Below are 13,192 nucleotides of genomic sequence, written 5' to 3'. Positions count from 1 at the left end.
CGCGGTGGCTCATGCCTGTAATCCCAGCACTTTGGGAGGCCAAGGCAGGGGGATCACCTGAGGTCAGGAGTTCGAGACCAGCCTGGCCAACATAGTAAAAACTCCGTCTCTACTAAAAATACAAGAATTAGCCAGGTTTGGCAGCACGCACCCGTAATCTCAGCTACCTGGTAGGCTGAGGCACAAGAATCGCTTGAACCCAGGAGGCAGAGGTTGCAGTGAGCTGATATCGTGCCACTTAACTCCAGCCTGGGCGACAGAGCAAGACTCTCTCTCAAAAAAAAAAAAAAATTTACTCTCACAATGAATGCATTTAGTTGAGTTTATGTGTGAGACAGAGAGAGAGAGAGAGAGAGACGGTGATGGAGAGACAGAGATATTAGGAGGACAACATAGAGGCTTTTCAATGACCTTCCACACAGAAAAAAATAAAGAAAAATAAAAATGTGGTAATTTGAAAATCACATCTGCTTTATTAAAATTTAAGCAATAATCACGAGAATTTTTTAGAATTTAGAACAACAAATTTTTTTTCAGATAGAAGCATTTTATCACTAACTACATGACAGTAATAAAAAGCAGAGGCCAGGCTCGGTGGCTCAAGCCTGTAATCCCAGCACTTTGGGAGGCTGAGGCAGGCAGATCACCTGAGGTCAAGAGTTCGAGACCAGCCTGGCCAACATGGCAAAACCCCATCTCTACTAAAAGTACAAAAATTAGCTGGGTGTGGTTGCAGTCGCCTGTAATCCCAGCTACTCAGGAGGCTGAGGCAGGAGAATAGCTTGAACCCGGGAGGCAGATGGTTGCAGTGAGCTCAGATCGTGCCATTGCACTCCAGCCTGAGCAACAGGCTAAAAAAAGAAAGCAGAAAGACTTTTAGTCTGGCTTTATCATTGTTTTAAAATCTCTAATGACGATGCACTGCTTATTGTTCTCTCCTGAGCAAACCCCACCCATTGCCTGGTCCTTAGCATGCCACTGAATATATAGGTCAGAGAATCCCTTCTTCCACTCCAACAGAATCCCAAACAGGGAGAAAAATGACCTATCTCTTTCTTTTCTTTTTTTTTTTGAGATGGAGTCTCACTCTGTCACCCAGGCTGGAATGCGGTGGCGCAATCTCGGCTCACTGCAACCTCTGCCTCCTGAGTTCAAGCTATTCTTCTGCCTCAGCCACCCAAGTAGCTGGGATTACAGGTGTGCACCACCGCATCTGGCTAATTTTTTGTATCTTTAGTAGAGACAGGGTTTCACCATGTTAGTCAGGCTGGTTTCGAACTCCAGACCTCAGGTGATCCACCCACCTCAGCCTCCCAAAGTGTTGGGATTAAAGGCATGAGCCACCGCACCCAGCCTGATCAATTTCTAATATAAGGTTATTTCATTTGTAACTTTGTACGTTATTCCACCCAGTTAGGATAGAAAGACTGTAGGATAAACCCTATAACCTCAGGAGCCTGGGATAACATTGAGGCTGGATTGGAAAGTCCATAGGTTGGCTTAGGGCTTTTCCTGACACAGGGACACCAGTTAGAGAATCCTTACAGAAGCTGACTGCATTCTGAAGTTCTCCCTGAAAGTTCTCTAGCTTTGTTAAAAATTATGTGGTACCCCTTATGCCTCCTTTTTCCTCTTCCAAGTAAGCTGAATTCAAGATACCCAATTGTGCCCACTTTTCCAGGGACCTCATGGCCTTTCCAAATAAGCTCAAAGTCACAAGATGTTTTGAAGGTAGAAAATGGCCTAAGGATGGTCCAATGGTCACACAAAGCAAATTTAACACTCAGGGGTTTGGGCCAGGAACAAGTCACGCAGTCTAAAGGTAATGCTTATGTATGCTATAACCCCAGTGACCACTAGATAATACCCCATGCCTAGGTGGACTTATGCAGACTTGACTTTGCTTTCAGTAAGTAGCACTAATCCATTACATAGCATTTTGGATGTCAACAGGATTAAACTATGCCAAAGCATATTTCACTTCCAGAAAAAAGCTACTTGCAAGGCTGCATTCTGGATGTTTCTAATAAACAAGTATAATGTGATTATCTCCATAAAAGAAATCTGTGACTAAATCTTCCAGAATTTTATGACTGGGTTTTTCAGTTTCTAACTCTGTCTTTAGGATTGGTCTAACATAAATGAAACACTGAATATATATATATATATATATATATGGACAATGACCAGATCATATATGGTAAAATATGAAAAAAGACAGAAAAGAGTCTTAGTAAAAACCACTGGTTTGGATTTGATTGTTTTGTGTGTGCTGTATGTCTTCTGCTCTTTGTCATTAAAGACTAAAGCCTAATTAGATTGAAGAGTAAACTGAAGGCTGGGCATGGTGGCTCATGTCTGTAATCCCACCACTTTGGGAGGCCGAGGCAGGTGGATCACGAGTTCAGGAGATTGAGACCATCCTGGCTAACACAGTGAAACCCCGTCTCTACTAAAAATACAAAAAATTAGCCAGGCATGGTGGCGGGCACCTGTAGTCCCAGCTACTCGGGAGGCTGAGGCAGGAGAATCGCGTGGACCCAGGAGGCGGAGCTTACAGTGAGCCAAGATCGTGCCACTGCACTCCAGCCTGGGCAACAGAGCGAGACTCCAACACCCCCCCTCAAAAAAAATATGAAAAGTAAACTGAACACACTACCACTACCACTAATACTAATTATAATAATAATAGTTAATTTTGAGTATTTATTATATGCCAGACACTGTTCTAAGAATTTTTTATTCACCTTAATCCTTGAAAAAACTTATGAGGTTGATACCATTTATTACAGAATTCCAACCTACAAGTTTTGTGACAAGGAAGTCACAACCTGGGAAGTCAAAACACAGCCTCTGGAGCAATCAGCTCAAAAGGTCAGGACTTGGTCAGTGACTGCCAGCTTCTCTCTCTCTCTCTCTCTCTTTTTTTTTTTCCAACTCAGGGCCTACCTGAGAAATCCCTAAACTAATCATGTAAGACGTTGTCCTAGATCACCTGCCTCCAGCTCCCCCCATGCCAATAGGCTCCAAGCAGAACATAACTAAAGCCTTTCTTTTTCCACTATTGTTGAAGAGTAATTGCATGGGACAGAGTTAAACAGCAAGGAAAACTTTATTCAAGACTATTGCATTAGAGGCCGGGCATGGTGGCTCACACCTGTTATCCGAGCACTTTGGGAGGCCAAGGCAAGTGGATCATTGAGGCCAGAAGTTTGAGACCAGCCTGGCCAACATGCCCAAAACTCGTCTCTACTAAAAAAAAAAAAACAAAGGTGAAAAAATAAAACATATTTGAGTGTAATGGCATGCACTTGTAGTCTCAGCTACTCAGGAGGCTCAGGCAGGAAAATCGCTTGAACCCGGGAGGCGGAGGTTGCAGTAAGTCAAGATTGAGCCACTGCCCTCCAGCCTGGACAACACAGTGAGACTGTCTCAAAAAACAAACAAAAAAAAACAAGAACTATTGCATTAGGGGAGAGAGATTGAACTTAATTCCTTTGAAACAAAAGGTGGGAATGTTTTAAGCATTAAGGTGAGCTAGAGAAAAACTACGAGACAATGTTAAATGGGACATTGGTCAATGTGATTATGTCATCTATGTTTGCTGATTGGCACTTTGAGAAGCTGGGCTTCCACCCTCCCACAGAGACTCATAGTTAGAGACCTCTGAGTTTTGTTTGTTTGTTTGTTTGTTTTCGGTGATTACACTTCAGAGTAATGGCTCCTAGGTCCTCAAGAAAGACATACCTGGATGTTTCTTAGATTTACACTTCAAAGGGGCAGAGAAATAATTTACAATTGAAAGTCTTCTAAAGTAAATGCTCTAAGAAAAGGAAAGTCAGGGACCTAAGTCAAGAAGAAGCTTATCTAAAATTTAGTCAAGCTGAGGAATGGGTAAGATCATCTTGGCCACTACAAAGCTTTCCTATTGCCCTACCTGCCTTCGCTTTCCTGCCAAGCACAAATGATGTTGGCTGACTCTCTTATTATAGCAAGCTCTGCAAACACAGCCTCTGTTTGTTCTATTTTGGGGAGGGCTGCAGTCTCCTCAAAATACTCTTGTTCTGTTTATTTATTAATTATTATTATTATTTTGAGATGGAGTTTTGCTCTTGTTGCCCAGGCTGGAGTGCAATGGCGCGATCGCAGCTCACTGCAACCTCCTCCTCCCGGGTTCAAGCGATTCTCCTGCCTCAGCCTCCTGAGTAGCTGGGATTATGGGCATGCACCATCACCTCGGCTAATTCTGTATTTTTAGTAGAGATGGGGTTTCTCCATGTTGGTCAGGCTGGTCTTGAACTCCTGACCTCAGGTGATCCACCTGCTTTGGCCTCCCAAACTGCTGGGATTACAGGCGTGAGCCACCGCGCTTGGCCTCTTGTTCTGTTTTAAGGTTAGAAATGTAAGTTTGAATTTGGTTAGTTCCTTGCTTTGAAGATAACCAAGTCTTAATGTTTTGTTTGTGACTATTGGCTGCATAATGCCTGAAAACCAATCATAACTCCTTACTCTCTCCAAAGTAATCTGGACTTTATCTTCATCTAGAGAAGTAAATTCACAGATTTGCCCTCCCTAATTACAGAGCAAAGTACTGACTGCAGTTATAGAGATGTCATGGTGTTCAAGAGTCACAGCCCTTTGTTTACTTATCTGAATCAGTTGATTCAAATTCTGGCTCCACCTTTTCCCCACCCCTCTCAATTCATCACAAGTGGCTGACAAGTTCTGACTCAGCCTGCAGAGTTGCAATTGTGCAATGTGTTAATGACTTCCTGCTTTTTCACCTTTACAGGAGTTTTTCATAATGTATTATTTCATATACCTAGACAACAAAATAGCCATATTTCTGAAATAGTTTGAAATTCAATGATGAGTCAATGGTTCATTAGGACAAACTTTCAAATAATAAGGCTCTTTAAAAAAGACACTATAAAGCTTCATAGAGATCTCTTCGCCAATTTACCCATTCATATCCTCTATCTTTCACCTTCCTGTAATCTTTAACTGTGTTCAAAACTCTATGAATTATTATCTTCATGGCATTGTTAACAATTAATTGGGAATACAGAATAAAAAAACTTTTCAGTTTTGGTAAGTAACAAAATAGGATACAGAACTAAATATATGAGAATATGTCAGTGTTTCTCAAACTTTAATGTGAATCATCCAATGATCTTGACAAAATGCGAATTCTGATTCAACAGATCTGGAATGGGGCCTGAGATACTACTTTTCTAAAAACCTTCTTGGAGATGCCCACGCTGCCGTTTCACAGAACGCCCATCTTGAGTAGCATCAGTATATGTTTGTTTATATACAGATAATATTCAGAAAATATACAGAGGTTACATTAATACTACTTTATATAGTTTATGCTTAGAAAGATGTATGTATATATGTAGGTATTTCACATGAAAATACAATAAAATAAAACCACACTTGGCCAGGCATGGTGGCTGATGCCTATAAGCCCAGCATGTTGGGAGGCCAAGGCAGGAGGATTGCTTGAGTCCAGGATTTTAATACTAGCCTGGGCACGCCAGGTGCGCGGTGGCTCACGCCTGTATCACAGCACTTTGGGAGGCTGAGGTGGACAGATCACGAGATCAGGAGATCGAGACCATCCTGGCTAACATGGTGAAACCCCATCTCTCCTAAAAATACAAAAAATTAGCCGGGCGTGATGGCGAGCGCCTGTAGTCCCAGCTGCTCGGGAGGCTGAGGCAGGAGAATGGCATGAACCCGGGAGGCAGAGCTTGCAGTGAGCGAAGATCGCGCTACTGCACTCCAGCCTGGGCAACAGAGCGAGGCTCCGTCTCAAAAAAAAAAAAAAAAAAGACTAGCCTGGGCAACATAGCAAGGTGCTGTCTCTATAAAACAAAAACAAAACAAAACAAAAAATTCATGCTTGAAACTTGCCAAATATTAAAAGAGATTTGGGGTCATCTGTAAATTTTTGTTTCCTTTATTATATCTTCTTTTTCTTCATAATAGTTTCCCAATTTTTATGCAGTGTATACAACTGTTTCTTTAAATAGAAAGTTTTTTTCTTTTTCAAAGCAAAGAGCCACATCAAGTTTTATCACCAAGCACTGGTAACATCCAACAAAAATAAGCAGCAAGTCAAATGTAATGATTCCCAAAAGGAGATCATGGTTGTAAACAAAGAGTTTTAAGAGAGGATAACACTTGCCTGATCCCGGGGGTTATGCGATTCTGACATTTATCTTATGGTCACTGGAGTGGCTTCTGGAAGTCTTTGATGCGGTTCATCCACCTAACACAATTTTAGATAATCATGTTTTTCAGAGGAGTAGAGGTAAGATCAAAGAACCAAGACTCAGTCATTCTCAGAGATTTCTTAGTATTGAGGATGCCCAAGTTTCACTTTGGATGCACTCCCAGGACATTTGTAAACGGGATAAGATTTCTCAGGCTCTTCAAATAACGGGGTTCTGCTTGGATTAGGAACACCTGTGAAGCAAATTCAACAGTATTTCGACTTACTGCTTTTTGTTTCCAATGAAAAGGAACTCTATATTAAATGAAATCTATAAACATGTTCTAGGCAGTTAATAGGGAAGTTGAGTAAGCACTTTAAAAATAAATTTTCATTGCTTGAAACAGTGAGAAAAGGAAAAAAAAAATTCACTTAAAATTAACTCAAACAGGCCGGGCGTGGTGGCTCACGCCTGTAATCCCAGCCCTTTGGGAGGCCGAGGCGGGCGGATCACAAGGTCAAGGAGATCGAGACCATCCTGGCTAACACGGTGAAACCCTGTCTCTACTAAAAATACAAAAAAACTAGCCAGGCATGGTGGTGGGCGCATGTAGTCCCAGCTACTCGGGAGGCTGAGGCAGGAGAATGGTGTGAACGTGGGAGGCGGAGCTTGGAGTGAGCAGAGATTGTGCCACTGCACTCCAGCCTGGGCGACAGAGCAAGACTCTGTCTCAAAAACAAAACAAAATTAACTCAAACATATTTGGTTTAAAGGAGTTAAGCTAACTTGACTAAATACATTTTTGGCTGAAAGACAAAATGAAAACAAATTGTGTCTATTCTGCTTTTCTAGACAACAGGGCATCAGATTTAAAATCCCAGAGGGAAAACAAAGTAACCTGACAGGTCAAAGAAAGTATTCAAAGCTCCCATCTGCCCAGAACTAGGCGGTATGTAAACTCTTTTCAGTGACTGTTAAGCATAGTGTACCTTAGTCCTTTGAGCTTTACCATGAGTCCCTACAGAAGATGTGAAGGTCATTTCTAAAGAATTTAAGAAATATACTTACTGATCCATTAAAGGTTAGGAAAAGCTGGAAATAAGTCCTTTCTTTCAGGAGTAGAGAAGAGTCTTATTAAAAACCACCGGTTTGACTTTCATTAGCTTTCTTGTGTTATACAATTTCTGCTCTTTGTTACTAAACAAAAGACTAAAGCCTAGTTAGGATGAAAAGTGAACTAAATAATAACCATGCTAATAATAAAAAATGTAACTAACTTTGAGGATTTATTGTATGACAGGCAGGGTTCTAAGTATTTTCATTTAACTTAACCCTAAAAAAGAAAAAAAAACCCTCTATGAAGTTGATACTATTTATTGTCCCCACTTAACAAATCAGGATACAGAGGCACACAGAGATAAGGCAACTTGCCCAAGGACACAAGTTAATAAAGAGGTAGAGCCAGTTTTGAACCCAAGCAGCTGAACACCAGAAATTGCCTCCAGAGAAGGCAGCTGAGTGATGCTACTTACCATTTTTGGTTATTGTGAAAGAGACTTTTTTTGTTCTCTATATTCAATGATTAGTCACCTGGGACATGTGATGATTCAACCAAATTAATAAGCTCAGGTCTGAAACTTACATGCCAAGCAAGTTAATCTCCCACTGGAGTCAGGGAGGGTTGTTAAGGAAAAGAGATTCATTTTAAGGGATGAATCTTTTCTACCTGTCAAGCAATTTTGAACACAGATGAGCTCAGATGCTGAATTCCTCTCCCAAGTGAGGGTCTCACAGGCCTAAGAACTGCTAGTGATGATTCTCCAGCCAAGAGGCCTTGCGGAATTCAGGAACATTAAGGTGATTCTAGTACTTCTCATAAACATGAGTTAGAAAACCTAAGATATTGGCCAGGCATGGTGGCTCATACCTGTAATCCCAGCACTTTGGGAGGCGGAGGCAGGAGGATCACCTGAGGTTGGGAGTTCAAGACCAGCCTGGCCAACATGGAGAAACCCCATCTCTACTAAAAATACAGAATTAGCCGGGGTGATGGCACATGCCTGTAATCCCAGCTACTGAGGAGGCTGAGGTAGGAGAATCGCTTGAACCCTGGAGGTAGAGGTTGTGGTGAGCCAAGATCGTGCCATTGCACTGCAATCTGGGCAACAAGAGAGAAACTCTGTCTCAAAAAAAAGAAAAAAATAGAAAAAGAAAGAAAACCTAGGATATCCTCAGGCATCTTTTGACCCCTAAGTAAGGGTCAAATAAATCCTCTAAAGGCCGCCCCAAACCTTTAGGAGGGAGATTATCACATTTTTCATCCACTTAGTAAGCATATGCAATTACTAGCTGTGTGACTCAGACATGCTACAAGACCTCTAGGCCTAGGTTGGCTCATGAGTAAAACAGGGGCATCTTATCTATCTGGCCTGCCAGGAGGCAAGAGGTAGATCAGATGATCTTTTGAGAACACTTCAAGCTCTAAACTAAAAATGAAGGCAAAAGGGAAGACTGGGGAAGGAGGCACTTTTCAACCATTTGCTCATCAAAAGCCAGAGTCCTACCTGCTTTGTTAATTCTTGCAGTAAATACTCCTTCAGGTGGTAAAGTCAAGCAGTTCACCTGGAGAGGGCTGCTTTGCTCCTCACAGAGCTTCAACCAGGCCAACTACTAAAGAGTTAATTCAGATAGTATTTAATAATAAAGAGGAACAAACAAAATAAGAAAAATTAGTTGTTTCAGTATTACCAGAGGAGATTTTTTTTAACTACACAAGGAGAATGATATTTTCAATCTATTATTGACTACAAGTCTCATTAATGAAGAACTATGGAAAAGAATAAGACATGCATTCATTTTATGGCAAACTACATATTGCTATCTACCTTTAGATCAGAACATTTACATGCAGTATTTTTAATATTAAAATTAAAATGTATGATAAATGCATGTTTACAGGACTAAATTAGCTATTGTTTGCGGTAAAGCCTTTGAAAATGGAATTTCATGTTGAAATCTTAGTCTTCTGTCCCCAACTCCTTCTTTCCCTAGCTCCTCTCTTTTTCTTTCTAACACTGAAATGTGGGGGAGAAAAATGAAAAGTGCACATCAGAAGAGAGTCACTTGCTGCTTTGGTTTTACTTTCCCATTTCTTTTTACTTTCTGTTTTTGGCTTTTAAAACAAGCCTCTTCTCCACCCACTCCCACCCTCTTTGCAGAGAGCAGACTTCAAACTTCACTTCTGTTTCTAGGTCCTAAAGAGAAACAAGAGGGGGGGGGGACAGAAAAGAGATCAATTGAGAGTTATTCCAAAATGCAAATTAACAACAGGTTTTCTCATTTCAAAACTCCCACATTCTGCCAATCTGAAAATATCTTTTCTCCCCCTCTTCTGAATGACTTAGGTCCCCAGACAGCGAAGGAATTCAAGCCACAAAGGAGGTATTATGCTGCTTACAGTTCTTAATCTGCCTCCCCGAAGCGCTGCACCAGCCTCTCAAAAGGTTCCTTCTGTAGGTTAATTGCAGGTTGGAGCTCCCAGAATAGCATTTTCTTTTAAGGATGATCGCTCATCCACCATCCCGGAACATTTCTCGGGCTACTCATTAGAGTTTAATTTCCTCGAGCCAAGTCCCTGGAGACGGTGAAACCCTCCTCTCCGCGGCGTGGACGCGGGGTGCCCCTGTTAGTGCCTGGAGAGCCCGGGATTCAGCAGGGCCCCAGCGTTCCCCAGGCTGTCCCTCTCTACTGCTGCGAAAAGTGAGCGCGGTCACGAAGTGCTCCTCAGTCCTCGTGGTCATGCGACCCTTGGCCCAGGAGGTCTGCAACACTTCTTGTGTTACCTGATAATCCTCCACCCGCACAAGCACGTATTTGGGTGGGTCTGCTGCGTCCCGCGGCGGGGCTACACGCCTGCCAGAAATTCGCTTTTCTCGTTGAAAGACAGAAGGGTAGTTGGGCTCCTCGCCGTGGTCCTCTCCACCCGCATGAGGAAGGTCCTCTGCACCGGCCACCTCTTCCCGTGCAGGGTCCCCTCGAGTCCCTAACCACCTCTCTGGGTGCAGGAGAAAGAGCACTTTCTCTCTGACCCAGGACTCACGGTCCAATTCCTCCCCAGCCCGAGGTCCGAGGGCCCGATCTGCCGATCTGTCCTTGTGGCCGCCGCCCTGGCTTCGGCTCGCCCCTGCCGTCGCGGGATTCCGGGAGCCCGGAGCTAGCGGAGCCCCGCGCCCTACCTCCCGCGGAAAAGGCCCGAGGTCCCCCAGGCTGCGGGAGGAGTCCATGGGATTCGCCGCTCCCTGAGGCCCCCGGGTCTCCATCCTGGCAAAAGGGTCATTCATTCGTTCCTTCTTTGACCGGTTCAAGCAGCAAGCGCCTGCTGAGCTCCGGAAAGCGCGGGACCACCAAGCCCTGGGTGTGGCCTCTGCTGCAGCTCCGGACTCCCAGCCGGTGAAAGCTGAAGACTAGATCAGCCCCAGGCTAACCGCGTGCGGAACCCGCCTCTTCACCCTCCGCCTCTCCCACCTGGCGGCTGTCTAGCCATTCAGAAGAAGCTTGACACAAGCCCCAGTCACTCCTCTTCTTCCTCCTACCCCTGTCCGGAGCCCTGCTCCCTTTGTCATTAGCTGATTCAGTCCCCTCTTACTTTTCACCTCTATCCTCGTTTCCCACCCACCTTTCGTTTTTCTCCGGAGCTGAGGCGCAAAGGACACCCTCGCACTGCGCCCCCACTGAAATGCCCCGAAGTATGTTTGCTTTCCAAGGACGCTCCTTGAGGTGAAGGAACAAAGAAGTTTGTGTGCATTTTAATTAGCTGATCTAATTCTGAAAAGGGTTTTTGTCCATTCCGAATCCACTCCCACCATGCTGCCAAAATAATGGAATGTAGATCAAAGGGTCAGACTGAAAAGCTGAAGCCTTGGAGAAACTGGTTTTGGTTTCTTTGTCCTTCTTCTTTGCCAGAATCTGTAGCTCTGGAGGACAATGGTCACACCTGTGTCCTCCTCCTCCTCTTCCTCCTCCTTCTTTTTTCCCGCTCTCTTTCTCTCTCCCTCTCCCCGCTCCCCCTTCCTCTTACCCCACCCCCCCACATTAGATATGGTCTCGCTCTGTAGCTCAGGATAGAGTGCAGTGGCGCAGCCTCGACTTTCCAGGCTCCCACCTCAGCCCCTCAAGTAGCCGGGACTACAGGCGCGCACCCCCATGCCCGGCTTTTATTTATTTATTTATTTATTTATTTATTTATTTATTTATTTTTATTTTTCTAAGAGATGGTAGGTGTGGGGCTCTCCTATATTGCCCAGGCTGGTCTGGAACTCCTGGGCTTATGAGATACCCAGGATCCCCCACCCTACCCACACACCCACCTGGGCCTCCCAAAATTCTGGGATTACTGGCTTGAGCCACGGCCCTGGCCAGTCTTCATTTTGTGTGTAATCAACGCTTGTCTCAGGAAGGTGTAGTCTTTGATTTAAAACAAGCTATAAAACAGAAGCAAAACAAACATCCAAATGAATTTTTTCAGGACTTAAAATTGTTTGTGTTTGTGTCGTTTATAAAATTCCCTCTGCACCCACCCGTCCTCTTTAACCACAGGGGTTAAAAAAAGTTAAGTGTCTCTGGCGAGGCTTTTAGAATTTACCCATAGGCAGGCCCGCTGACCACTACTCTTTGCCTAAGGTTAACCGGGGAGGCTAGGTCACAGAAAAAGAGCTCAGTTTGTGGTTTCCAGTTCATCCTTAGCTGTTTGTTTCATTAAAAAACCCACTGATGACTGGGTGTGGTGGTTCACACCTGTAGCCCCATCATTTTGGAAGTCTGAGGCCGGTGGATCACTTGATGCCAGGAGTTTGAGACCAGCCTGGTCAGCATGGTGAAACACAGTCTCTACAAAAAGTACAAAAATTAGTCAGGCATGGTGGTACACACATGTAAGTAATCCCAGCTACTTGGGATGCTGAGGCACGAAATCGCTTGAACGGGAGAGGGGGAGGTTGCAGTGAGCCAAGATCATACCACTGCTCTCTAGTGTGGGTGTTAGAGCAAGAATCTGTCAAAAAAAAAAAAAAAGAAAAAAGAAAGAAAGGAAAGAAAGAGAAATCTAAATCCTGCCTGATTTAGAAAAATGAGTGCAATGGTGAAAAATTCTGCCCATATGTAAAAAACAAAGTAGTATAGTGAGATATTTGGAAAGGGAGGACTTTTGATATCTGCCAAATCATATAAAGAAATAAAGTGATAGAGGAGGAGTGAGAAAATCTGGGTCAGACCTGGGTGATTAGAAGCCTGACCTTAGTGGGCACAGCGGCGCCTACTGGTAATCCCAGCTGCTTGGGAGATTGAGGTGGGAGGGTGTCTTGAGCCTAGGAGTTGGAATCTGGCCTGCACCATATGGTGAGACCTCTGTCTCTTCAACAACAAAAACAACCAAAAAATATACATGCCTGACCTGGGCTGGTTTCTCCTCAATCACAATGAGCTCAAATTTTTGAGTGTCTTAGCCAAGAATTGTTCTAAGCACTCTATATATTTAAACACATTTATTCTTCACAATAAACTGTGAAAGTAGTAATATTTCTTTGGTCCCCTTGAAATCTTTGAAGCACAAAGAGGTTAAGTGTGTGCCCAAGGTCAAACACCAATAAACAGTGGAGCCAAGATTCTAACTTATTTAAATGCTTGCTCCAAAATGACCTCTAAATTACCTTCATATTTTAAGCCTGTGACTTCATGTTCTTTTCTATTCATTTACATAACCACTAATTACTAACTATATGCTAGTCTTCTAGGTGATAGAGACATCTGGAGGAACAAGCCAAATTGCTTATCCTCTTAAAGATTTTATTATTTATTTATTTATTTATTTATTTGAGACAGAGTTTCACTCTTGTTGCCCAGGCTGGAGTACAATGGCACCATCTCAGCTCACTGCAACCTCCACCTCCAAGGTTCAAGCAATTCTCCTGCCTCAG

General features: G+C 43.5%; 1 protein-coding gene across 7 annotated transcripts; it reads right to left on the bottom strand.

Annotated features, from left to right (window-relative positions):
* Positions 1-449: 449 nt before the first annotated feature.
* Positions 450-10,987, bottom strand: C6H6orf141 (chromosome 6 C6orf141 homolog). Of its 7 annotated transcripts, XM_063813103.1 has the most exons (5): positions 9,679-10,978; positions 8,786-9,475; positions 7,290-8,379; positions 6,194-6,474; positions 450-851 (listed from the first exon to the last, which is right to left on the bottom strand). In XM_063813103.1, exon 1 carries the CDS (start codon positions 10,559-10,561, stop codon positions 9,827-9,829), a length of 735 nt encoding a protein of 244 aa, XP_063669173.1. In that variant the 5' UTR covers positions 10,562-10,978; the 3' UTR covers positions 450-851; positions 6,194-6,474; positions 7,290-8,379; positions 8,786-9,475; positions 9,679-9,826. The 7 variants fall into 7 exon arrangements, with proteins under 7 accessions (XP_063669173.1, XP_063669175.1, XP_063669171.1 ...); XM_063813105.1 differs by lacking the exon at positions 7,290-8,379 and having other exon boundaries at positions 10,064-10,987; XM_063813101.1 differs by lacking the exon at positions 7,290-8,379.
* Positions 10,988-13,192: the final 2,205 nt, after the last annotated feature.

The sequence above is a fragment of the Pan troglodytes genome, chromosome 5 (genome assembly GCF_028858775.2).
Source record: "Pan troglodytes isolate AG18354 chromosome 5, NHGRI_mPanTro3-v2.0_pri, whole genome shotgun sequence".
Classification (NCBI taxonomy): domain Eukaryota; kingdom Metazoa; phylum Chordata; class Mammalia; order Primates; family Hominidae; genus Pan; species Pan troglodytes.
Note: the sequence above shows the minus strand (reverse complement) of the source record. Positions and strands in the feature narration are given on the sequence as shown.